Source organism: Akebia trifoliata, chromosome 14 (assembly GCF_017979445.1).
Source record: "Akebia trifoliata isolate Shusen 1 chromosome 14, ASM1797944v1, whole genome shotgun sequence".
Lineage (NCBI taxonomy): Eukaryota > Viridiplantae > Streptophyta > Magnoliopsida > Ranunculales > Lardizabalaceae > Akebia > Akebia trifoliata.
The window spans coordinates 9,233,912-9,261,869 of NC_141388.1; the positions used below are offsets into that span (position 1 = coordinate 9,233,912).

The following is a 27,958-nucleotide window of genomic DNA, read 5'->3' on the forward strand; positions in this document are numbered from 1 at the left end:
AATCAAAAGAAAAAACATAAGAACCACTTATTCGTCCATCAAGACCACTCACATCAGATACACAGGACGTGTTTTCAAGATAGCGACCTATACTAGAAAAGATAAAAAGACTTAAATGCCCTCATCTTTGTCTACATCCTTTTCTTGTTAAAATTGTACAGCTTCAAACAGTTCAACCTCTAAACTAAGTTACCTTTAGAGTTGTGCTGGAGTGGACCCAAGATTGGACCTCATATCGCACATCGATGTGAAAGTGGATACGAATCATAGATAATTTTTCATTCAATCTTGAGAAAAAACATGTTTGCTCTCATACAATTTCACATTATGTGATTTGAAGTCCAATCACCATACAATTTCACGTTATGTGATGTGAGGTCCAATCTCGAGGTTACTTCGGCATTATTCTTACCTTTAATCTTGTAAACATTATGATACCAAATTACCTTTAATCTATTTAACCATATCTTCAATATATTGTTTTGAATCCCATCTTATACTTAAAATCAAAGTTTAAAGATAATTAATTTAAATCAAGGGCTTTTTACCTTAGGATTTTGCTCAAAGGTAAAACTAGCAGGGGCTGTTCCCTTTAGTCGTGTGTTTCAAACCTTGCTTCACGTTGGAAAATTTTTGTGGGATTAGAGTATGCAACCGTAGGGACTAATTCCATTGGTGGGTTATTTATAAGTTGAAGATAAGGATATTTTGATCATTTTATTATTCTATAAAAGAAGACCAAGGTCAAAGAGGCATGTAATCGATTTAAAAATAACTGGTAACTCAAATAATCACCAAAACATGTAGGCCAATGTTGGAAAGGAACAAATTCAATGGACTAGGATATTAGATGCACCATATAATTACTTCTTTCAACTACAACTATATGACCACCATAGAGCAGGACAAGTTGTTGATCAAAAGCTCCAAATCAACCTATCTGAACTCCTCTCTGCAACCATGAGAAACCCATATCCAACCCTTCACTTCCTCCTCTTCATCATTCTCATTTGCTTTCACTCTACTTTTCAATCTTCACAACCTCGTAATTCCTTGTATAGAGATTCTTCTCTATCAGCTGAAGATCATACAGACTTTCTCACCTCCCAAGACAAGTCCTTCACCTGTGGATTTCACGAAGTGGACCCAAATGCTTACTGTTTCTCAATTTGGTTCACCAATTCTGATAAAAAAACCATCATTTGGATGGCGAACCGAGACAGACCTGTTAACGGCCAAGGCACGAGAATTTCGCTACTTAAAGATGGCAAAATTGTCCTAACCGATGCTGATGGCTCCACAGTTTGGTCCACCAAAACAACAAACACCAAGGTCAATGGAGCTGAGCTCTTCGACACTGGAAACCTTGTTCTGAAGGACTTAGAAGGCAATTTTCTATGGCAAAGCTTCAACTCTCCTACTGATACACTTGTCCCTTCACAACTAATCACCGAGAACACAAAACTGATATCTGCAAAGGGAAAGGGAATATATGCTACAGGTTATTATAGTTTCTATTTCAACAATGATAACACTATGATAGTAATGTATGACGGGGCCGAGATTTCTAGCTTGTATTGGCCTAACCAGGATTACACTATATTTCAAAATGGTAGAACAAATTATAACAGTAGCAGAGTTGTGGTTCTAGACCAAATGGGGAGGTTTTCAGCTAGTGATAGGACGGAGTTTAACGCTTCTGATATGGGTTTTGGAATTAAGAGGAGGTTAACGGTGGTAATGAAGAGGAAAAGAGTCTTGGGTTGAGTATATAATAGATCCAAGATTGAACGGGCAGTTTAACCGACAACAAGCAGCAATAATCATAGAGTTGGGGATCTCATGTGTGGAGGAGGATAGGAACAAGAGACCAACCATGGATTCAGTAGTCCACACTCATCTACAAATTGGAGATGAATCAGAAGTCTATACTTCAGAAATGCTGTAATTCACGCAAATAATTAATATGCTATTCTATGTGCATTTTGTGCACAAGTGTTAGAGTTGAGCCAACACATCAGTGCCAGTATGTATATGCATTACATGTATGATATTTTATAAACATCTTGCCTCTTTTAGTGAACAATTTCCTGCCCTCATCAACACCCCGGCCGTCTTGCCCACAAGATCCCAAAAGGCTCACAATTGTTATAGTATTTGGTGAGATGGCATGATCGATCCTACCTTTAAATATCGGAATTGCCTCCTCACAGGGCCCATGTACCCTGTCACCTGAAATCATAGAGTTCCAAGATACATCCCTCTTTTCCATCGATCAAAGACCGGTCGCCCAATTCTTGGACTAATATTTTTTTAATAAATTTACCAAACTCAAACCCGACCCATTTAATAATCATGTCTAAAACCTAAACCTAAGCCCAACTCATTTATAAGTATGTATACTTGACCCGACCGATAACTTGTTTAATAAAATTTTAATCTTTATTAGAAAACAATAAGTTCTATTTCCACCACCAAAAATAAAATATTATTACTAAAAATAAATTCACCTAACCGTAAACCAATATCTACCAACATAAATTAAGTATGACAAAACATATACTAAATTTTATCATAAAAAAAGGGAGATATAAAAAAATTCTTAAATATTTGTTAATCTATTTAAAATTACACGTTAATGACGCAATTACTAAACATGTCAAAATGGATAAAGTAGGTTGACGCCCCTAACCCAGACTCAAACCCATTTAATTATCAAGTTAGATGGATTGAGATTATTATAACTCAAACCCAATTGGACTTGACTCAAACCCATTAATCTCATATCATTTTCGAGTTTGGGATATCGTGTTAAGATTGCCACCCCTAATTTGGCAATTGCACGACTCTTCTAACCCTAAAAATGTGGGTGCAAATAAACGGACCCTTCTTAAATCCATTTAAAGGTGCATGAGGCGAGACTTCGAAAAGAAGCTTCGAAAACTATAAATAAAGAAAAAATGTACCAAAGAAAGTTTCACACTATTAAGTCTTCGAAAATTTAACTTATGTTCCTTTGTTTGAAGTCTATTGGTAATTAATACAAATATACCACTTATTCGTGGATGTACCACCTATTGCTTGGTGGGTGTGGAGTGAAAGAAATAATAGGGCCTTCAATAGTAAGATGAGAAGTGCTAATGACAACTTCTTGGAGATCTTGGGCTTGTTGTACTTATGGTCGAAACAGAACATAGAGTTTAAGGGGACTACTTTTGATGACTTTGTCTTTAGATGAAACTCTTTATGTAATCATTGATGATTTAATTTTTCTTTGTTTTGTAATTATTTGAGAGGCTTCCTCGGTCTCATTTGACCTGTTCATCACCATTTACACTACACTTATGAAATCAAAGTGGCAGCACACTTCTTTTGAAGGGTGATTTAGGTATACTTGTGATATACCCCAAGAGAAGACAAAATGACTTAAATGCCCTCATCTTCTAACTCCAAATAATAATAAAAATATTTATTTTTCTTCTAAAAACTTGTTATCTTCAATTACTTTTCAGTTATTTAACCTTGTCTTCACTCCATCCTTTTAATCCCATCTTAATCCTTTATAAGAAACCCTTTTTAAAAAAAGAAAAATTTACTAAATGGACGACTAAGAGACCGCCTAAAACTTAAGAACTATTTTCTGATGGAAGATTCTCGGTACGTTCATTCTACCAATCTTTGTGCAACAATGGGGACTCGACTTTCCCACATGTTTCTATTTGGGGTCCAAAAGTGCCAAGTAAAGTGGCGTTTTTCACTTGGACGGCGGTTCTAGGAAGGATTCAAACGATGGATTTTCTGATGAGACGCGGTTGGTACGGGGCGAGTTGTTGTGTGCTATGTATGGAAAATGGAGAATCATCGGACCACCTTCTAATTCACTGCAAATTCTCACATAACATTTGGGCTCACTTCCTTAGGCTATATGGGGTTTCAACATGTTTGCCACAATCGGTCAATGACGTCTTCATTGGGTGGTCAACAATTGGTTACTCGTTTAGCGGACCAAAGAGGATGTTGTGGAGTATTACACCTTTTGCAATTTGTTGGGGGGTGTGGCTCGAAAGAAATAGACGCATCTTTGAGGGAAAATGTAAAGACGGTTCAGACACAATTATGTATATTTTGGGTCTTATCTTTTGTTGGTCAAAGGTTTTTCAAGAGTTTAGGGGATTGTACTTCGAGGACTTTTTGTATAGGTGGGATGGGATTTGTTGTTATACGCGTGAGTAGTCCTACTTTGTAAGGCCTCTCCAGGTTGATCATCTCGACCGACTTGGTTTTTTTTTCATGAATGCAATACTATTTATCAAAAAAAAAAAAAACTTAAGAACTATTTAAAAAAAAATGCCTGCATCAGGGTTTTTAAAGGTTTAAAGAAATGGACATTTTGTTCAGTGGTTTATTATTATTATATGAAGAGGGGGAATAAGTTCTGTTAATCACAAGCTCCAAATCTATGTATCTGAACTGTCCTTTTAATCCCATCTCCTAACCTTGAGTTCCTCTTCTTCATCATTCTCATTTGCTTTCACTCTTCCTTCCAATCTTCGCAAACACAGAATTCTTTGTACAGAGATTCTTCTTTATCAATTGAAAATGAAGCAGACTTCCTCACCTCCCAAGACAAATCCTTCACCTGTGGGTTCTATTCACTGGGCACAAATAATTACTGTTTCTCAATTTGGTTCACCAATTCTGCGAGCAGAACTGTTGTTTGGATGGCGAATCGAGGCCAACCAGTGAATGGCCAAGGCTCGAGAATTACTCTGCATAGAGATGGGAAAATGTTCCTAACCGATGCCGATGACTCGACAATTTGGTCCACCAATACAACGGACACCAAGGACACAAAACTGATATCTGCAAAGGGAAATGGAACATACGCTACAGGTTATTTTAGTTTCTGTTTCAGTAATGATAACACTGATATTAATGTATGACGGGCCCTAGATTTCTAGCTAGTATTGGCCTAACCAGGATTACACTATTTTTTCAAAATGGTAGAACAAATTACAACAGTAGCAGAATTGCGGTTCTTGACGATATGGAGAGGCTTTCAGCAAGCGATAGAACAGAAATTAATGCTTCTGATATGGGTTTTGGAATTAAGAGGAGGTTAACCATGGATTACGATGGTAATCTAAGACTCTATAGCTTGAATGAGTTAACCAAATCATGGGTAATCTCATGGGAGGCTCTCCCACAGGCGTGCAATGTTCATGGATTGTGTGGCAGAAATGGGATTTGTGTTTATTCACCGAAACCCAAGTGTTTGTGCTCTCCGGGTTTCGAGAGGCGTGACCCAAGTGACTGGAAAAAGGTTGTAAGCCTAAGTTCAACAGGACATGCGACAAATTCCAGCCGGTAAAGTTTGTGGAGCTTCCCCAGATAGATTTCTATGGGTATGATCTGAATTTCTATCCAACCAATTCACTAAAAGCTTGCATGAAGCTGTGCACCGATGATTGTTCTTGTGAGGCCATTGGCTTCAAGCTAACAGGAGATAGCCCATGCTACACAAAAAGTGCTCTTTTTAATGGGTACAAGTCTCCAAACTTCCCAGGAAGCATATTTTTGAAACTCCCTAGAAATGTAGAAACATCAGAACCCATTGTTCTTCAAGGATCTGAGCTAATCTGCATTAATTTACCTAATAGTTCAAGGGCAAAATGGGTTTATCTCTATTGGTTCGTTTTTGGGAGTGATTGAGATCCTCTTATTTCACCATTTTTTTTGTTTTGGCTTTTTTTTTTAACATGGTATCCCTGCTGGTGAAGGACCAGGACCTGGTCCATCAGGCAATCCATAGGACAGGCCCAACCCAGGTTTCTCAGCCATGCTCGACAAGAGTAATCCATGGCCACATTCACTGACTCACACAACACATGTGGCATTTTAATCAAGAAATAGTTCTCAGTTTGGAACTCACAATCTAAAAGAGAAAACTCTAGTTGTTGGTCTTACCATTGAGGCACACCCTGGTGGGTTTGGCTTTAAGTAGGCGCATAGAGCACAAATGGTGGGTGCAAGTAAAAAAGCCCATTTCTGATATGCAAAATGTGTTCTATTCCCTTGTCAGATAATTTGACTTGCAAAGAATCAATGTTGGTTTTATTTTTATTTTCAAAATAATCACAATTTTCTTTAAAATGCCCAGAAATGTAGAAACATCCAACGCAACTGTTCTTGAAGGATTCGAGCCTACCTGCAATTCTAGTGAAGTTGTACCTGACATGGGTTCTTCCGATACATTTTTAACTGCTAGTTCCAGGACTAAATGGAATTATCTCTATTGGTTTGTTTTAGCCATTGGAGTGATTGAGTTCCTCTTTATTACTTTGGGTTGGTGGTTCCTTTACAGGAGACAAAGCGAGCGAAGATCACCAGAGGATGGATATCGTGTAATGTTCAATCAGTTCAGGAAGTTCACTTATGCTGAGTTAAAGAAGGCAACCAAACAATTCAAGGAAGAGCTTGGTAGGTGGGGCTCTGGGGCTGTTTATAAAGGAGTTTTGGTGGATAATAGAGTGGTGGCGGTGAAGAAACTTGGATTGGAGATCTGATTCAAGGAGAAGAGGAGTTTTGGGCAATAGGGAGAATAAACCAAATGAACCTAGTGAGAATGTGGGGTTTCTGTTCTGAGGGGGTTCACAGGCTCTTGGTTTACGAGTACTTAGAGAACCGGTCACTGGACAAGCATTTGTTCTACAACATCGTCAGTAGTAGCAGTAGCAATGGCAGCGACAGTATTGTTGTTCGTTTGCTTGGATGGAAGGAGAGGTTTAAAATTGCATTAGGGGCAGCCAAGGGTCTTGCCTATCTTCACCATGATTGTCTAGAGTGGGTTATCCACTGTGATGTGAAGCCTGAAAACATACTTCTAGACTTCAATTTTGAACCGAAGATTGCAGATTTTGGTCTGGCAAAGTTGTCTCAGAGAGGTAGGTCTGGTCCTGAGTTTTCTCGGATCCGAGGAACAAAAGGGTATATGGCTCCAGAGTGGGCCATGAATCTTCCTATTACAGCTAAGGTAGATGTTTATAGCTTTGGGGTTGTACTTCTAGAGATTGTGAAGGGCATTCGGCTTTCGAATTGGGTGGTGGAGGATGGCACAGAGAATACAGAGCTAAGGAGGTTTGTTAGAGTAACGAAGAGGAAAATTGACAATGGAGAAGAATCTTGGATTGAGGATATGATGGATCCAAGATTGAATGGGCGGCTCAACTTGAACCAGGCAGCAACAATGGTAATGATAGGCATCTCCTGTGTGGAAGACGACAGAAATAATAGACCGACCATGGCTTCGGTAGTCCAAGCTCTTCTAGAAGTTGAAGATGAATCCAAAGTCCATATTCCACAGATGTTGTAATTCATGCACATAATGCATATAATAATGTGTCTGTTTCTTTGTATTTGCAATAGATGTAGGTGAGTTTAAACATTGTTCTTCATTAAGTGAATAAATTTTGTAAGGAATTGTTACAATAATCAACAAGATATAAGAAATAAAGTTTCTTTGGTCTATAGTAAGGAATTGTTACAAAAATCAACAAGATATAAGAAATGAAGTTTCTTTAGTCTATTGTATCATTACATTCAATCTTTGACTGCTTTGAAGCACAGGATAACCCCAAGGGGTTGTGGGTTTTTTTTTTTCTACCACTGGCTTAGATAGATTAAAAAAGAGTGAGATGCGATCGTGATAGACTTCACAGACAGACGGTGATCACCAACAAGCACTATTGGCACTTCAGCGATCAATAAACATATCCGTTAATGAGATCAAACAATAATTCAGTAAAATCAATTGCATATTCCTTCTCTAAGGGATCATGCAATTATAGGAGGATGTTAGAGAATAAAATGCATTGTATTAAGGTGCATGAGATACACTTTATCAGTGTCAGTGTATCTCATCATAAATGGAAGGTTTTGATGGATGATATTCTAAAATATTTATTGGTATTTAGAATATATCAATTAGGATATTCTAGAATATTATAGTAGGCTAGTTTCCACATATCTTGGTTGATGTAATCTCTATAAATAATCTATTAGGGTTTGTGTAATATTCATCTGAAAATTATCAATAAAGTGAATCATAGATACTTCTTTACTGAGATACAGGAGTGAAAAGCATTTATAATTCCTTGTGCACCTCCACATCAGTAAAGTGTGAATTGATATGAATTTTAAAGTCTTTCCAACATGACTCTTGCCAATTTGGTAATCCATTTGAGCTCAACAATCCTTTATAAGATATGAAATCTTACTAAGGAAAGTATCTTTTTCTCCTTTGACCATGGTATTTTGTGAGAGACTAGATAAAGTGATTGAAATACCATTGCATTTAACCTCTTGCTCAAAAACTTTGATTTTTCCCCCACAAAACCCTTTTTTTTTTTACTTTGGATTATGAAGACAAGATCACCACATTAAAATCTCCGCAATATTTGATTAATTATTCAATGTTTTGTACAATTTTTCTTGTTATTCCAAATCTATGAGAAGAAATTTAAAAAAAAAATCATCTAGAATTCCTTCCACTACAGGAAAAGCGAGCTATAACGACGATTTTTATTGACGGTCAAAGTCTGACCGTCGCTGTAACAACGATTTTATTACTCGCTCCCTCAAACTCTCGAACTCCGACTCTCTCATCTCCGCTGAAACTTGAATTCAAACACTCGAACTCCGCCTCTCTCATCTTCGTCTCTCTCTCATCTCCGCTGAAACTCGAACTCCGCCTCTCTCATCTCCGTTGCTGAAACTCGAACACTCTCTCTCTCATCTCCGTCTCTTTCTCTTCTCCGCTGAAACTTGAACAATCTCTCTCTCTCATCTCTGCTGAAACTCGAAGCCTCTGTCTCATACTTGAAGATCTCGTTTGAAATAGATCTCAAGCTCGAAGATCTCAAGCCGCTGAAACTCGAACACTCTTTCTCCACTGAAACTCGAAGATCTCTCTCTATCTTGATCTCTCAAACGCGTGAGGCTTCAATCTAATCAGATCCGATCTGATCTCGGCCTCCCGAAAATTAAGGTATGTTTTGCTACGTATTTTGTTAATTTTTCTGTCCAATCGATCCCTAAACCCTAGATTTTTGTTGATATTTTGTTGATTTTGCTGTATAATCCTAATTTCTACAGCGTTGATTCTAATTTTGGTTCGATTTCAATCAAAAATCCCTATTTCGAAAATTTGGTTCGATTTAAACTCAGAAATTTTGGTTCGATTTGTAATTTCTCTGTTATACATATTCTGCATTTGTTTTGTGAGAATGATCTCCATGGCTACAAGCAAGGTTTAAAATCTCATTTTGATTATTTATTAGACCAAATCAGTTGTTCTCAATGACCAATTAAAGCCTTACTTGACTTTCTTTGTACAAGATTGATTAACATGCCTGCTTACATTTCTCTATTTGAGGCATAAACTCTCATAATAAACTCATTCATATTAAATTACTGCATGTTTGGTCTGCTGTTAACTTTATATTTCTAATTTTCTTTCTTTTCTGTAATGTGGAAGTTTCACATGCCGGAGCGAGATGTATTTGAAAGTTTGCCTAAATTTTATCATCTCAAGTATCTAAAGATAAGGATTGGTCTTAGTAAAAACCATCTCAATTTGCTGACCTGCTTACTAGATAATTTCCCTAGTGAAGATCTATTCAAATAATTCAAGTTTGAGTTTGAGTTCTTGCTGCATTTCCTGCTGCATTTATTACTCTTGAAGCTTTTGTTTTGCCTGATACACCAAATTCCATATCTCGCTTAACCTAGAAAGCCAAGGTCTGCTTCCCTCTGTCCTCATGTTTTCTTTTAATTTTAGATTGTTTATTTTCGTTTTGTTTGCATGTGGGTTCTTATTTCAGTTTAACCCAAATTTTAATTTCAATAAATTTTTTATCTCCCTTACTGTTTTATTCTCGTGTTTTATCTAGATTTTGAATTTCATATTACCTGTTATCTCTGTATCTAGGATTATATTTTAAGCTCTAGTGTAAAACTTAATCTCAATTTATATCTATTTTAAGCTCTGAGATTCAATTTATATCTATTTTCTTTCTGGGTTACAAAGGCTGTGTATTATTTTCTGTTTTTCTATTGTTAACTTCTGCCTTTGTATTTATTCAGATTTTGTGTTTGAGTTTCTATTCTGTGGGTTCAATAGGAGATTCTATATCAATTTTTGACGTGGATCTTTTCATTCATTGTCTTTATTACTTTCTCTTTTTCTTGCATTGCTGCTCCTCTACCATGTTTGTAGTATCCAAGCTGTATTATATATAAACATTATACTGATGATCTGATATATTGGATACTAGCCCCTGGTTAATAAACAAACAAAAAGCCTAATTTATTGCTAATGAACATCAAGTTTATATCACTGTATTTGTTTATAAAGTGATAACATATGCTGTAGTTTAGAAATGTACATTATACTCACTACGTCATATTTTACAAAAAACGACGGGCCAAAGCCGTCGTTTTTTGAGAAAAATGACGGCCCCCGCCGTCGCAAGAGCAGTTGTAAATATCGATGTCGTTTTTAGTAAACGACGGTTGGGCCGTGTCAAGAATGTGTAGTGTAAAACGACGGTTATGGTCTGTCAAAATAAAACGACGGCCCAAACCCGTCATTTTTTTTGACGAATTTAAATTAAATTAATAGATATAAACGACGGCTCTAAGCCGTCGTTTTTTTGTCAGAATTTTTTTTATAAAATAACCTCAATTGTTTGTCATTTTTAATATTTTTCACCTAAAAAGAAAATGACAATTTCATTGGACAAAATATTGAAATTTAACAAAATAAATAAATACACACAAACAAACAAAAAACAAAAATTTACATTTTTCAAATGGAAATCATTTTCCTTCAAATTTTACATGTACAATACACAGTCCAACATACCCCGTTTTCATGGTGTCGATTTTAATACACATCCCAATGTTTAAAATGGTTTCTCAAAAAATATCTTCTACCAACTTCACTTCACTTGACTTGTAGAAATCAAAATCAACATTTATCTTTCTCGGTCCTTGGAAGAATGACGTCGCGATTCTTAAAGATAACATACATTCCTCCTTACAACATATTGCCGAAATCTGTGGTTGAAAAATTAAAAACATTGTCAGATATATAGTAGTGACACCGACTATCTAAAGCAATCCAAGTAATTATGCAAGAAAGATGAATATATTAAATTACAAAATAAAAGAGTTCTCATAACTATCATTATCAAACATTTAATTATTTTATTATAATTTTTTATGTTTAGTGTCTATCTACAATATAAAGCAAGAAAAGTACCTCTGTTCAGTAAAACTTTATTCGAAATTTGGGCCAATCAATAATATCACCGCATGTCAAATCAGCGAATGTTCCTTCTCCACTCTGTAGAATCACATTCCCATCAAGGACCTCATCTATAAGAATATCGTAACTATCTGGATCTGCATTAGATGCACCAATCACTCTTCCTTCGGCAACACAATCATGTGGTCGTTGTAAGCGATTCACCTTACAAGGACCTGTCTGTATGCTTGGTGGATTAGAATGTGACTCATGATGTGGAGAATCAGGCCTTACCTATAAAATCATGTAGACAATATCACTGCAATAATAGAAGTTCACTCATCTATCAAAAGTAAAATGCCAATGTTATACCTGTGAAAAACTACCGAGATTGGTGTCAGACCGCATTGGTGTCCTAGTAGAAAAATTTGATTGTTGTAAAGTCTCATTCATCTTTTGCACCGCTTCCGTCAACTTATCCACTCTATTATGAAGGATTGTCGTCTCATATGCCAAGGCTTGCTTGTAAGGAATTGAAGCACGCACGGAAGTCTTGGAAACACCTGAACCCATTCCCCGAACACGACCCCGACTATCAGGACCACAAACCTGTACAAAAAGTGTATAATATCAATACCTACTAACGATATGATATCATACTTACTAATATCATAATTACAAAATATCCTAATTAAAATAATGCACATACCACAGCCACGGGGTCATGGTCTAGATCGTTATGTTTATTAGAAGGGTCATTAGCAATCATTCTATTGATGGCCTCCTGCAAAATAAATAATAATTAAGAAATATAAATCATTAGCAATATGTTTGTATTGGCTGGGAATTCTGCCTGCAAGCTTAAACACAATGAACACGGTTCACATTGAAGTAAATCTCTTGCTTATATAGACATGATAACAGGACTGGAAGAGCATGTAGGACAAACTGATTTCAAAACCACGGAGACAAAATGAAGAGATCATAGCCATGTAACAGGTGAAAAATAAGTATTGAACATTTTAAATTCACTCCTAAGATATAAATAATGTATCAACCCAATATACTTAGATGACTTATAAGCTTCAACAATGATGATGGATGAATCCAATATACTTAGATGACAATCATTGAGATAAGAACACATATGCCATCAACTGCAAACAGATCATACTTGATCATATCATCATCACCGTTGTAAATGCAGTTTACTCAAATACACAAGAGCTTTCGTGAGGTTCAATGCTGGATTTTGATGTGACGACTACATTGTCATGCTCCTTGGAAATATCTTTCTTAAAATCAAGGGATCAATTGTATGTGAATAATTTCTGTTAATTAGCATGTCGGGTTGGTTTGAATTCTATGTTGTATGTGTTTATAATTTCTGGTTCAAATCCTAGGCAGCATAAAAAGTTAATAAAAAAGGAAAAAAAATGATGAAGAAGGTGAAGAAAGAGAGAACAGGTTGGGATAAATCATTTAGGATTGTATTAAAATGAATTAAATTGGTTACCAATAACTCTAAAAGAGTTATCGAGAAACAAGTTGCAGGATCAGCCCAAACAAAAAGGCCCATACAAAACTTGCTGTGAACACAAAAAGAGGAATGCATATTTCTCAGCCAACATCTTGAGGTATTGGCCTGTTTTAATACATAGTAATGCTAAAAAAACTATATATCGAGAAATATACAATCTCTCTCTATTCTTTTCCCTGTTCTTGCCTACAATTTGGAGAATTGAGTAGCTGACGTGGACACTTTAGGCTTTGTTCTTGGCGAAGTATTACTGTCATTGTGAGGATGGCATTTTCCTTAAGTCTAGATGTTTTGGCCAAGACATTCTGGAATAAGAACATTTTGAAATGAAACACTCATAGAATAAAATTTCTCGGAGGATTGTTTCAGAAAGGTTTTGTCCATCGACATTCTAGGTTTGTTCTACTTTAGGAGGAGTGTGGGAAAAGCTAGTTAAGTGAAGAAGGAACAAAAAAAAGATTATAGTTCAGATCTAGGTGTGGAAACTCAATGCTGAAGTGTTCACATTCAGATTACAAGATGAATTCAAAATATATATATATAACAGATCAGTCAAACACTAGAACAAAGAGGTGTTCACGAAAATAAATAAATAAATTATTCTCACCGTTTGTTGGCTTTTGGCATGGCTGGCAATGTATATGTCTGTCCTGGTAATCTCCTTATGAGGATCTTCTTTACTCTATAAATGAAACAGTCAAATATGTAAATAAACAATATATACATATTTCATTCCTAACATGATATTAAACTTACCAATTCATCAGCAAGCCGGGCTTGTCCCTTTCTACCAGAGGTATGAGTGTTTTTATTTTCTTGTCTAACACGCTTCCCAGTAGCCCTCAAAGCTTGGCCCTCAAGTGTCGAGTTGAAATCGACAAACCTCTCCCAATCTTCTTTTCTCACGTAATGAGGCACATGTTTTTTCTTTCCGCATCCGTTGGATATTTATCATACACGTTCCGACGAAGATTACTTTTCCATTCTTTCCAACATAAGTTTGCTTTTTTTATTACCCAATCCTTATGCCATTTTTGAATTTGATAGGTGCCCTACAAAGAAAATTAAATAAAATGTGTTATATTTGTAATAAGTCATAGTTATAACAAGTAAAAATAAATCATTTAATACACATGCACTCACACTGATAGACTCCCAAATTTGTTCTTTGAGCCTAGTAGGCACATTGGTCCACCTATCATATATAAGTGGCACATGTGTCTTTACTACCCGCCCAATAGTAGTGCATAATTGAGATGAGTTAGGACCGATTGGTTGCCCATTTAGATTGAATTGAACTTGGATAAGCCCACCTATGAAAAATGAAAAGAATTAACAAAAACGTGATAACAAATATTGAACAAATGAATACAATATATTCACCATTTATACATACTCTCAATCGTAGATGTAGATGCGGATGCGGATGTTGATGCGGATGCGGATGCGGATGCGGATACTGATGCGGATGCCGATGCCGATGCCGTATTAGGAGCGGATGATGATCGGCCAAATGACATAGTGCTGGAATCACAAATAGATTTTCAAGTCAAGTAATTTAAATAAAGGCAATGACAATAAAAATAAATAAATTAAATGCATGCTTACAAAAATTTTCATTCATCTTCATCCATGTTATCATATTCTATGATATCTTCTTGTAGTAATGATGCTGATGAATTCCCATTCATTCTTGCCTCAAATACTAAGGGATCTTCATAAGAATCGACATTTAGATCCAATCTCTTTGGAACTTCCAAGACAACATGCCAATCTTCTGTAGGCCTACTACAATCTTTGCAATAAAATACTTGAGTTGCTTGAGAAGCAAGAATAAATGGCTCATCAACTTCCCTTGTAGTTCTCTGTAACCTCCCTAAATTAACATAAATCAAGTTCGTTTCTAGATCAACTATATATCCGTTTGTATCTTCTATACGAACCCAATCACAATAAAATACTGGTATTCTAAAATCATGATAATCCAACTCTAAGATTTGTTTGACAATTCCATAGTAAGTAACTTCTTTATTAACAACGTTCTTATCCCTGACACTTGACCTGAAGCTAGTCACAGCCTTCATAGAGACCCCACTGTTCTGTGTTGTTTTGTTCATTTCTGAATCCGCTGTACAAAATACATAACCATTTACTTTATATGAAGTATATGAAATAGCTTCAAATTTTGGACCATCAACAAGCCTTTTCAAGGTAGAGTTCTCCTCATTCAGTAATTGTTGTCTAAGCCAAGATATGTACTCCATTGGCTTTTCTATTCTTGAATTACCTCTTTGAGTTTGACAACTAGATACGTGGCTCTGAACGTAGGTAGTGTAATTTCTGCATATAAATGCAACATTCATACATTATGAACTATAAACCATCATAACAAAATAAATATGTAGTAAAATAAAAATTTTCCTTACTTTTCCCACTCAACATTTTCAACTGATTGACGTAGTACCCATTTGAGCGCTTGCTGGTACTGTACATTTTCAAGAAGAAAAACCTTCCCTTTTTTATCAATAGGATAAGCACATTCACCATCAACATCCATGAACGTATCCCTCGCTTTCATATGGCTTCCTCTTTCCTCATTGAATATGTAATTCATGGCATACATCATTGATTCATCCATAAGGTAACATTCTGTAATACATCCTTCTGGATATGTCTGATTCACCACATATCGCTTATATGTTTTCATCTTCCTATTACATGAATCATATATCAGATTGACGCAAAATTTAATTACAAAAATAAATTCATTAATTTAAAATTTTATTTACCGCTCAAAAGGATACATCCATCGATATCTAACGGGTCCGCAAACTTGCGCCTCCTCCGCCAAGTGTACGACAAGGTGTGTCATGGAAACAAAAAAAGAAGGAGGAAAGTACTTTTCAAACACACATAGTGTTTCCACAATTTGATCTTTCATCTTCGAAAGTTCCACACGATTAATAACCTTCGAACATAAGACATTGAAAAATATTGATAGTTGTTGAATAGCAACCCGCAATGGCTTATGACCCTTGAATGCGTACATCAATAACACTGGTAACAATTGTTGCATAAGGATGTGATAATCATGTGACTTTAGGTTCTTGAATTCGTTATCCTCTAAACTCACATTATGTTTCCAATTTGCACTATATCCAATAGGAACCTTCAAATGATACAAAGTTGTACAAATTAATTCTTTTTCCGATTGAGACAATAAGAAAGGAGCTTCTGGATAAGTCAACTTGCCATTCATCTCTACAGGCCACAACTTTTTCCTTATTTTCATAGCCTTTAGGTCTTGACGAGCTTGAAGACTGTCCTTCGTCTTAGTCTTTGTATTCATTATTGTTGCTAAGAGATTTTCTGTCACATTTTTTTTCACATGCATTACATCCAAATTGTGGCGAATAGGTAGATCCTATAGATTGACAAAACATATGTCAGCATGAGTGAATTAATATATACCGCATTACATTAATGTTTAAAAAGATAATCCTAACGCACCTTCCAATACGACAATTAAAAAAGGATCGATCTCTTTGACCATACAGTAGATTCATTCTGATTTGCAGACCTTGTCTTTTTATTGTCTTTTACCTTTTCGAAGTTAGTCTGAATGGTTTTCATTTTGTTTAATACTTCAACACCACTCAAACGTAGAGGATGTTTCCCATGTTCTTCATGCCCATTAAATTGTGATTTTTGACTCTGAATGGATGTCTCGAATCGGATAAAAATCTTCTATGTCCCATGTAAGTAAACTTTTTTCAATGTTTTAGTCATATTGATTCTAGTTTTTCACTACATACAGGGCAATCATACTTTCCTACGGTCTTACAACCTCACAAATGACCATATGCTGAAAAATCGTGTATGGCCCATAGTAAAATTGCTTTCATGCTGAACCTACTCTTAGTATAAGAGTCATACGTTATAATTCCTGTGGACCATAATTCCTTCAACTCTGCTATCAATGGTTGCAAGTAGACATCAATATCGTATCCTGGACCTTTCTTTCCCGGAATCAATAATGTTAAGATAGTAAACTCCTTTCGCATGCATAATGATGGAGGAAGATTGTATGAAACAATCATAACAGGCTAACAACTATAAGAGTTATTATTGTTTCCAAAAGGATTGAATCCATCAGTTGCAAGTTCCAACCGAATATTAGGTGCCTCATCACCAAAATTACTCCATTTTACGATTTACTTGTTTCCAACAAGAAGAATCTTTTGGGTGATTCATGGTTAATACATTGGATACTAAGTCAGAATTTGCATGCCATGTCATGTTTTCTGCAATCTACGGTACACTGTATATTTTTTGCAACCTTGGTGTTAACGGAAAATATCTCAACTTTTTCCAAGGTACACGTGAGCTTCTTGACTTTAATGAGTTCATCGGTTTCCATCTACTTTCACCACACGTAGGACAATTGTCTTTATTTTCATTTTCTCTCCAGTACAATATACAATCATTACGACATGCATGAATAATCTCGTGCTTCATACGCAAAGACTTGATCATCTTCTTGGCAGTGAAGGTTCTATCAGGTAAAGTGTTCTCCTTTGGTAAAATTCTTTTGATTAATTGCAACAATTCTGTAAAACTCCTATTAGACCATTGATGTCTAACCTTCATACTCAGTAATTCAACTGTCACCGATAATTTTGTATCACCAATTCGACACGATGGATATAAGGGTTGTAGCGCTTCTTCCATCAACTTCTCGTACTGAATATTCTCAGAAGAATCATTCTCAACTTGAACATCATCTACATCATCAATTTCATCCATATATATAGATGTACTAGATCCCATATAAGCTTGAGCATCATTTATCATGTCAACCATGTTCGGGACTACATCTTCAATATGATCACTAGCAAGTGTATTGTCTCCAATGTTTACACAACTTCTAGGATGAGTTTCTCCATGATGGATCCATGTAATGTAAGATGTATCGATACCATCACAAATCAAATGAGTGCGAATATCGCTTATCGTTTTCTTCCCCCCGATCAGATTACGACACTTCACACAAGGGCAACAATACCAATCATCATCCCCTAATTTATGTTTATTAGCCTTTATGAAATCAAAAAATGAATTGATTCCTTCCAAGTATTCAACAGAAAGCCTTGGCGCAGTCATCCACGTCTTACTTGGGGGTACGGGCTTCGAAGACATCTTCTAGGTATTCAATACGACGCGTTTGTTGTGTTTTTTGAAATATGAAAATCCTGGATTTTTCTACCCACCCTGTTAAACAAAATAAAATAAAATCATTCTTCATTTCAAATTTTTGCTACTAATTATCCTCTCTCCTTATCCATGCACAAAACTTTCCACATTGTGCATGTAAAAGTGAATTCATATAGTAGTCATCAAACCATATCTTATTTGGATCTCTTAACTATAAGAACTAGACTATACATAATAAATAAATGGGGAACAAAGAAGAAACCAAATGAAGTTCAGCATACCAAGTTCAAGTGTGTCGTGAAAATAAAAATAAATAAAGTGTGATATGAAGCAAGGGAAAAAAGTGCTTCAATAGGCTTAATGGAGCAAGGAATGAGGGGGAATAGGTTATAGCGATTAGTCAATATATAGGATAATCACCTATATTGACATACACCAAGGTTTAAAGTGGATACACTCAGGCTAATAACTGTAAAATAACGGTGCCGTTACTTAACAGATATGGAATCACAAATAGCAGTCATTAGAATCTGTTAATGCATTTTAAAATTGAATTTGGAACTTTTGAAAGTCAAAATCTGATTTGGAGTTTAAATTTGAAATTAAATAATGAAAATGACATACACCAACTTTAATATATATATCACACCTATTGAAATATATATATTTATTAAAAGTAAAAGGGCCTATGCTACCACATCAACTTTTATATATATATATATAACATATCAATTGAAAAGAATTTAAAGGGGGAAACCTCAAAAAAGAAAAGAAAAGGAAGTATTTTGCAACTAAGGCCGTCAATGGATTGGGTTCAATTGTGAGTTGAGGTTAGATGAGAGATTTTTTTCTCGATCCTAAAAAAAAAGGACAATCAGGAATTTTATAGAACCAATCCCACGAAGCTTAACTAGGTAGTTATATAAATTGAAGATGCCTCAATACATCACCAAATCAGCATATGCATGGCTAGTGGACTGCCTACAATCTGTCTATTCATTGTTTTAAAAAGAGTCTTCCAAGTGATGTCACTTGTACAGTAATAATGTGTGCGGTTTTTCAATCAAATTTTCTGACTTCAACATTTTTCAATATTATTCTGCTACATTAACTGAATTCCTTTATTGTTTTTGTAATCTGACCGACAAATTTTTTGTTGTAGTTTTCCAGCACTCTCATGTGAATTTGCCTCAGTTGACGTGAACGATGTGTTGGGCACCGTAAGTTTTCGTTATCCAGCATATATCATTATAGATGTTTATGAAATAGTGATCAACTTATAGTTTTTTTGTTTCTGAATTCTTTGAGCATTTTTAGATGCTCCAAAGGCTTGCAACTGCAAACGGAAGTAAAAAAGGGGAAATAGTTGTATAAAAAAAACCTCCACTTTCCTTGCAATATGTCACTGGTACTCATTTCTGGGCAAAAGAGTCCTGGTGTATCCCATTCTCCATGCATGACCTTATTTCGTTGCTAAGAATAACTACAATAGTTTGATGGTCTGACCTCTTATGCATCTACCCATACTAATTAAGTTATTGGATAAATGTATGGTACATGGATAAGATATAATATTATAATAATGTAAAAAAATGCGTTAGCATTTTGGGCTGCTCAAAGGCACCATGCTAGACACCTTGCACCTGTGTTGGATGCTGTCACTTATGTTCATGTCCTTGTCACATAGGAAAACTTGTAATAGTGGCCATATTAACTGACTGCAAATTTATTAATCGATGTTAATGCAACCTAAAGTGTTTTCCTTTGTTATTACTCTCTTTTGAAATACCTACATGTGTTTTAAGATCTTCAACCACATAAGGAGGTCCATGAATTTGCACATTATATCCTCCATTCCCCAATGGTTACCATATGTAGTTTCTGCTACAATATCCACACATCCTGCATCCATCAATCTAGGAAAAAAAGGACAAAGGGGTATACGACTAAGATTTAGTAAGTACTCCGCAAAACTCTCACCTCTTTCTCAGTAATCACTTCATTTTGAAGATTTTATTTTAGATACATCTGCTTGATATATCATTAGTTTCTTTTTGGTTTTCTGACCATCTTTTGAAACTCTTGTTCACTAAAGGTTATCTATGTACTTCAATTTTTTCTATTGAATTCAATGTGAGCCATAACCTGAATCCAAGTTCTTTTGTGTGCAGAACAGGTTGAATATAACGAAAACAATCCGTAAGTTTTCCATAGATCACAATCTAAAACCAACTGGTTCTGAGTTTCATTCCAGACCAGTTCTGAAAGCTATTAAACATGGAGATGAGGTTGATGGAGAATATGGTGAAGGCTCTGTTTCACTAACTGCTGATGGTTTTGACAGATTTGCACATCAGTAAGTTGATTGAGTCTGAGTTTCAAACCTGTGATTGTGTGTGTTATAGTTGATTTTTTTCTTATTTCAATTTGTGATTTTGCTCTATCACAAATTAATGTATATTATAATTTAAATAAACGATAAATTAAGAGGGCCAAAGTGAAATAGTTTGTATATATTCAAGTCTGAATATAGACAGTTTCAATAATAAAATATGTGATATGGGCAATGTGAACTCCAAAATAAAGCAAAGTTTCTCCCACAACCTTATCCATCATCACCCATGTAGAATGGGCCAGTAATGGGTGTGTACATAATAGAAACGAAACCCAATAGGTCCAACCACCTAATCAAATTCTCAGAAAGATTAGGTTGTAGAAGAGACCTCTTACCAAAATTTATTATTAAGTTGTGTTTCCTTGTTTACAAGAGAAGTAAGAAATTTTAATTCCTTCCTTTACCAAAAGTGATGGTCATGGTGAACATGCCTAGAGAGAGAGAGAGAGAGAGGGCCTCTCTCCAAGTGGATGCACGCGTGGTATGGCACTGCAGGAGTAACTCTTGAGTAAGTCCACGTGTCGGATTTTTAGTGGCCATCCTTGTTTTCACCTCTCAGCAAAAAAGAGAGAAAAGCTGTATCATTTACACCCCGTGCCGTGCCGTGCCGTGCCGTGCCGTGCCTAGCTCTTCTGAGAATATTTACTAGAAATATTTACCAGGTGAGTTGGTTCCATTGAGTTTGGGGCCAAGTCCTCTCCAAAGTCAAAAATTATTTTATATCACAAAATGACTCATATGAGTTTCTGTCCCCACTCACATTGCATTTATTGGCTTACTCGGCCTAGTCAATGAGCTGACTCGGCTTAGTTCACTAGTTGACCTGGTGAGTTGATTCCATTGATTTTGGGGCCAAGTCCTCTTTAAATCCAACCAGGTCGAGGTTGACTCAACCTAGTTCTTAGTTGACAAGTTTTAGAACTACTATAATCACTACGTCATATTTTACAAAAAACGACGGGCCCACTGCTTCTAACACCAATTCCCAACTAATTCAGACCCGTCCATCTTCCAGTGCTGCTCATGTGGTCCCTGACATCCCATGAAACCCCTTATTTTCAGTTCCTAGACCGAAATCTTAGACAAAACCCTTTGTACTGAATCCTCGTTGTCACTCTCCTATCCTGCTACACTCTCCAGTTCTTAATGTCCCAGTCAATCTTTACATACTGGCCCATAACACCTCTAATCTGATTCAAGGAAGGAATTCCAAGATAAAAGGTTAACCCTAGAGTTATCCTTACTTACCAGAGAGAAGATCAATTAGTTCCACACCAGTATGCCTTAGTTGGGCTTGCACATGGAATGTCAATAAACCACCTAGACTCTGCTGAAGGTCTTAGTGCCTCAGTTTCACTCCTGTACACAAATTAAGTATTTGATGTTTAACAGTGACAAGACTTTAACATGACTTAGATTCCATTTCATGTTTTTGTTTGAAAAGTTGTACTTTTTATGATCTACTTGCAATAATTCGTTGTCTATGATATTTAGTTTTTATCTCAAGGATGTTGAAACACACACAGGTTTAACTGTCTTATGTTCCACATTTTTCATTGGTGTGTGAGGTAGGATCAACCCCTCAACGTAATGGAAGTGGCTCTTTTAGTTAATAGATTGAGCTATTGGCTCAACTTACCTAGTCAATTAAACCTCAACAGGTTTGAATTGATTGTTTTGTATCCAATCACTCATACTCATACGTGCTTAAAAATAATACGTTTCTTAGTAAACCAAATTTCCTTCTAGAAACTATATATATATTTTACATTATACTATTGTGAACATTGATTCTTTTTTTTTTTTTGTTTTTTCTGGTTTGCCTCAAATTTGTTTCTATGTTTCAGAAACCTTCATGGGAGAAGACAGCTAAAATAATAAGAGAAAGGTATTTCGTGGTGTCATGGACATCACCAAATCAGCCAATATGCATGGCTAGTGGACTGCCTACAATATGAATCAAAAATTTTATCACAGTTTAGTTGGATCTGAATAAACTATACCTAGTTATGGACGGCACTAATAATATCCATCATGTATTCAGATCTCACGATTGGGTTCTTGATCTCCAGATTCAAGGGAAGCATCAGTTATTTTCAGTTAAGGTTGTTTCTTGGTAAGTCTGCAAACTAGTCCTTTTCCCAAACTTTCTAAGACATCCAGCTAGAAATATTATTCTAGACCTATGGTGAAACATTATTATATTGTGTATTTTTCTATCAAATTCCAGAGTTTTAACGAATATAATTTTCAATACTAATTGATGAATGGAAAAGTTTCATGTAGCACCATACATCAACGAAAAAAAAATGCATAATTTCAAATCAACAGCAAATTTCACAGATGAGTGATAAAATTTCCTTAAAGGAGATAAGCGAATTTTATTCCAAAAACTAAAAAAAAAATCAGTAAGCATCGTTAAAATCATACCAAGAAATCGAGAAGATATCCAACCAGATTAAACAAACAAGCTCAATCTACTAAGCCTCAAGAGATGAGTAGAACCAACGATGAGCGAACCTTCGAATCAATACTGGAATCGCAGAATCCGTAACAGAACTTTGAGATCTGCAAATAAATAAAGGTTAAGAAGTGATCAATCAACATCTGTGGAATAATAATTTATTCAGATCAAACACAAAATCTAATAAATCTTCTTTCTGAATAAGTGGAATTCAAAAGAAATATCCGAATCTTATCTGCATTTTGTTCTCTAAAGATTAAACTTCCTTTAAAAATTTGACTAATGGTGTATCAAATATCAATCAAAGCAAATATTAAAATTAAAAAACAATAAGATAATTGAAGAACAAATCAGATTTCTATTAGAAGCTCTCGAACGGAATCGAATAAATTACTAAACATTAAAAAATAATCAAAGAAGATTACCAAATGGATGTAGAAAACATTACGCCCGAGAGAGAGAGAGAGATCGAGAGAGAACTACCGCGCGAAGCTCTCTGATTCGTAAGTCCGAAAATGAAAATCGCGAAAGAAGAAATCGAAAATGCGATTTGTTCTTTTGAGATTTAAAACTCTAGGGTTTTTTTAAGAGGAAGAAGAAGCAAACGAGAGAAGAAATCGAAAATCCGATTTTCACTCTAGGGTTTCTTTTTTTTGAGGAAGACGATAACAGAGAAGAAATCGAAACTGGTATTTGGTAAAGGTTGGTGCGAAAATAGTGTTACGCTATTTTTATTAACGCCACACCAATCGGTGTAAGCTTAGTAAAAGTTGGGGTGGCAATAGTGATTCTTTTATTAATTAAATGACGGATTAAATTAGTCGTTTATAATCGACTATTATAAACGTCATTAAGGGTTAAATAACGGGTGAAAACCGTCGTATATAAACGACGGCTTTAGTCCGTCGTTTTTTCCGCAATATTTAGTCGTTTTTCACTGTTTATGACGTAGTGACTTATTTCATTGTTGAAAATTTATTGTAGTTGTAGACCTCCTCCATGTTGCTTATAATACTTATTTCATTGTTTCTATGTGCAAATAGGTAGACAAAATCTATGTCAGCACGCCTACCAAGGTTGCAATTCTGGACCACGAAAAGAAAAGAACGTTTGTTTTGAGGAAAGATGGACTTCCAGATGCTGGTGAGTTAATTTCGAGTCAATGTTTCTGTCGCAAGTAAAACTAAAATGGTATCAACCAAGACATTCCAAAACATTGAATGTTTCAGCGTCAAATGTTCTGTTCTGGTTTCATCTGAAACCACATGCTACCAAAGATTCTGAAATGGCAACCCAAAAAAAAACATTAAAGTTACGAAGTAATTCTCCTCTATCCTGAACACGGTATTATGTATCGATATGTACTGTAATTTATTGAATAACACTTACCATTATTCCAGGCTCCGATAGGGTACATTATAATTCTAATAATAAGCAAGTCTCCTTGTTTAGAAACCTAAATGCTCGGCATAATTGTGTACAGTTCTCTAGGATACCATGACTACACATTGATTGCTCACTTGTTTCTTTCCCTCTACAGTGGTATGGAATCCTTGGGACAAGAAGGCGAAGGCCATGGCTAATTTCGGGGATGATGAGTACAAGCATATGCTGTGTGTGGAAGCTGCAGCAGTGGAGAATCCCATCACACTGAAACCTGGGGAAGAGTGGAAAGGAAGGCAGGAACTATCTACGGTTCCTTCTAGTTATTGTAGTGGGCAACTGGATCCCCAACAGGTCCTCCAAGGCAGCTGAATGATCAAGATCTATCTCATGCATATGCTGTACAGGTACACTGCCCATACATTTGATTGTATTTATAGTTTTTTTTTTTTTTTTGTTTTTGTTTTTGTTTTTTTTTTTAAATAGTAAGAGTGTTAGAGCCTGCTATCAGTAGACAAAATGATAGCCCAATCTATAATGCTATAAGTAGCTCTGAATTCTGAGGGATTACATTGAACTTTGTCAGGTCGTTGGTTGTAACGAGTCTATGGTGCAGTGCAGACAATAAGATAGACCCAGAATCTAGGGGTTATGTTGGGTGTATCATGCATGTGACCTAATCTTTCAAAGTTTAGGTTCACCGACACTAGGAAGGAATATGATAGTATTTAAATCCAAGTATGTTACTGGGAAGAGTTCTATAGGTCTTGTGTCTCGTCATGGAAGCATGGTGAACCAAAGTGTGCCCCTAATTGACCCTTTAGTCACACTCTTTGGTAGCATCCATGAAAAGCTTCCTGAGCATGGAAGCATGGGTAGCATGCTTTTTCCCAACTTTGGCAGCATGTTTAGCACCGCAGAGCATCACGGTAAAAATGAAGAATGGGATGAGGGATGGTGAGGATTACACATCTGATGCCGCTGGGAATGATTCTGACGACAATTTGCGGAGCCCATTACTCTCACGTTAGACAACGAGCATGGAAAAGGACATTGTCCCACCCGGTTCCCTTGATTGAAATTAGTTAGGGCACGTTTCCCATGTCTGTACGACAAAATATCTGAAACAAAACTCTTAGAAAGTGGAATTCCTTTGATATAGAGGTTCAAAACTATTTTTCAATTTGCCATGTTATTAGGTTAAAATGCTAGCATTTGCATCTATTAGGAGCACAATGTGTCGTGTGGTTGAAACTTGAAACCAATCATTTTCTTTCCCCTTCTGACATTATGATTTGATTTATATGAAAATATTACTTAGCATCATACTGTCACCAAATTAGTTCAAAAAAAGAAAACCCTGTTATAGGATTTAGAACATGAATGGAAACTTTTTGTGAAAATGGTTGAATCTTTTTGAAGTTGACATCTGTTTCTATGATATAGGCCTGAAAAGAAACTGTCCAATATCGATTCAGAGAATCAAGTACTTAATCAACAAGCACTAGAGAATGGTAATATTCTAAGTGGGGAAACAAAGATGATGTCAGTAAGAATATCCTATTACTTTTGAGATTTGTGCTGCATTTCGTGTTCATATTGAGGAGTTAAATTAATAAAAATTTATTGTGTCTTAGGATTTGAATCTTGTTGCATCAAATCCACGTGAGCCTAAAATTGTGCAAAAGCCACAGAAATCGCTTAAGGAGAAGCAGCAGGTATGCATGAAACACTTGGGACATATTGCTTATCCTTCGTCACATGCTCTCTGCACCTTATTCCATTTTGTATTTAAATTTCCAACGTTTGAGGGTTACTTCCTTTTAGTAATCTATTTTTTTCATTCTGCTTTGTTTATACATGAAAACCAAGACTTACTGATAAAGTGCATTTCACATGACCTGGGATTCTCGGCAACTGGCGTACCCATTGCTGCTTGTATCATATACAAATGCCTTATTCACTGGAGATCATTTTCAGTTTAAAAAACTAGTGTGTTTGACCATATCATTAAGACAATTGGCTTAGCTATAAAGGTATCTCATAATTTTATGATCTTTATCCTAATCGGTAAATTATGATTACAATCATCAGATATATAATACTTCAAATATACAGGATTGATTATTAAATTACATTGGTCTTTCCACCAAACTTCCATTGGTGTCAACTACGTAGTGATTATTTTCTAATCACAACATGCCATTATGTGATTTTTTTTTTCTTCTATTTCTACCTCATTGAAGGGCAAGGATGATAATGGCGTATTATCCTATTGGTTGTCTAATTCATCCACTTTATTGTTGCTCTTCCAACGGACACTAAAGGCAAGTGACGCAGCAAGCTCGACTCCACAAAGGCTTAAATCAACTTCAGCTTCTTTATTTGAGAGGCTATCTCAAGTATGAGGCTGCGGGAATATGGTGAGTTATCCCCCCTCCCCCTCTCCCGGGTGTTGGTGTGTCTTTGCTGTTTCAAATGCTTGTGGTTTAACTGAGCCTATGTGATTCACTTGGCAGGTATGAACATCGGCTCATCGATGATATGGTTGCCTACGCAGTTAAGAGTGAAGGGGGATATGTTTGGGCATGCAAGAACTTTGATGGAGATGTTCAGAGTGATTTCTTAGCTCAAGGTTTGTATTACTCTTTGTGCATGACCTTTCCAAATCCGTACAATACTACATAATTGTTGTATATTGTTTTTAAAGATAATTCCATTGCTTTGAGAAACCAAAGCATACAGTGGTCTGTTTTAATCACAGATTTTTGTTTCCCCACTTGTAGGTTTCTAATCTCTTGGATTGATGACATCTGTACTGGTATATTTGTTGTAAACACCTTTTATATCATTTTTTTTTTGTTTCTTTGTACGTACGCAAGTCTCTGAATAAATTGGAGTTTGGATTGGGATTTCAAGTGTGTCCAGATGGGAAGACCATTGAAGCTGAAGCAGCCCATGGCATCGTTCATCCAATCCTGACGTAGTATTCAACATATGATGGTGATAACAAATAATGGTAGTGGCCCTCAATTAGTATATATAGATATACTGTTAGGTTAGTTTGCAGTTCTTATATTCTAAATACATAAAACTCCTTGAATTTAATTTATATGTATGTATCGACTTGACTATGATCACAGGGCGTATTCACGGGAGATTGTGGCAAAGAACTAGATCATGGGGTGGCGATCGTAGGCTATGGAGCAACTCTAGATGGGACCAAGTATTGGATAGAACTCATGGGGACCAGAATGGGGTGAGAAAGGTTACATAAGAATGTAGTGTGGCATAGCCACTGATGCTTCATATCCTATCAAAACCTCAGCAAATGCAACTAATTAATTAGTTATAATTACTCCATGTCCATTAATTTTTGTAATGTAAAAGTAAAAATTTTTGTAACGTAAAAGTAAAATTAGTAGCTCATCTTGTATCATAATTTGGTAATAGTAACACAATGAATTCTAGTAGAGCGGCATTTGAGTCTTTTCATATAGGTAATTGGGGTCATGGTCATCAATTTCAAAATATAGGGGTCTCTCCAATATTCTGTAATACATGAAGGGGCTGGTGTAAAATAAAAATTTTTTTCTTCAAAAACCTTTACAGCGACGGCCAAAAGCGTAGTTAAGGAGTTAATTAATTTTTTTA

General features: G+C 35.8%; 1 protein-coding gene, 2 long non-coding RNA genes and 1 pseudogene across 15 annotated transcripts; 3 read left to right on the top strand and 1 right to left on the bottom strand.

The window, feature by feature from the left end:
- Positions 1-809: 809 nt before the first annotated feature.
- On the top strand, positions 810-7,527 carry LOC147386071 (putative receptor protein kinase ZmPK1; annotated as a pseudogene). Its single transcript, XR_015171857.1, has 5 exons — positions 810-1,762; positions 3,921-4,024; positions 4,563-4,893; positions 4,947-5,543; positions 6,161-7,527. The product of XR_015171857.1 is annotated as a putative receptor protein kinase ZmPK1 (transcript).
- A 1,049-nt stretch (positions 7,528-8,576) lies between these two features.
- Positions 8,577-27,863, top strand: LOC147386072 (uncharacterized). 4 transcript variants are annotated; one of them, XR_015172250.1, is made up of 10 exons: positions 8,577-9,046; positions 23,965-24,064; positions 24,462-24,711; positions 25,751-25,853; positions 25,942-26,022; positions 26,177-26,340; positions 26,551-26,727; positions 26,824-26,939; positions 27,091-27,362; positions 27,448-27,863. It is a non-coding gene; the product is annotated as an uncharacterized LOC147386072 (long non-coding RNA). The 4 variants fall into 4 exon arrangements; XR_015172251.1 differs by having other exon boundaries at positions 8,578-9,046; positions 25,751-25,849; positions 27,091-27,323; XR_015172249.1 differs by having other exon boundaries at positions 8,579-9,046; positions 27,091-27,323.
- On the bottom strand, positions 10,916-23,861 carry LOC147386073 (uncharacterized). Of its 9 annotated transcripts, none has more exons than XM_086424224.1 (10): positions 23,347-23,861; positions 22,888-23,025; positions 14,245-14,372; positions 13,992-14,161; positions 13,605-13,900; positions 13,456-13,530; positions 12,018-12,092; positions 11,681-11,917; positions 11,324-11,548; positions 10,916-11,118 (listed from the first exon to the last, which is right to left on the bottom strand). In XM_086424224.1, the coding sequence occupies exons 7-9, from the start codon at positions 12,075-12,077 to the stop codon at positions 11,330-11,332; spliced, it is 516 nt and encodes a 171-aa protein (XP_086280350.1). In that variant the 5' UTR covers positions 12,078-12,092; positions 13,456-13,530; positions 13,605-13,900; positions 13,992-14,161; positions 14,245-14,372; positions 22,888-23,025; positions 23,347-23,861; the 3' UTR covers positions 10,916-11,118; positions 11,324-11,329. The 9 variants fall into 9 exon arrangements, with proteins under 9 accessions (XP_086280350.1, XP_086280345.1, XP_086280346.1 ...); XM_086424219.1 differs by having other exon boundaries at positions 11,324-11,602; positions 22,978-23,025; positions 23,347-23,857; XM_086424220.1 differs by having other exon boundaries at positions 11,324-11,602; positions 22,912-23,025; positions 23,347-23,857.
- Positions 18,551-22,682, top strand: LOC147386074 (uncharacterized). Its single transcript, XR_015172253.1, has 3 exons — positions 18,551-19,109; positions 19,225-20,418; positions 22,305-22,682. It is a non-coding gene; the product is annotated as an uncharacterized LOC147386074 (long non-coding RNA).
- Positions 27,864-27,958: the final 95 nt, after the last annotated feature.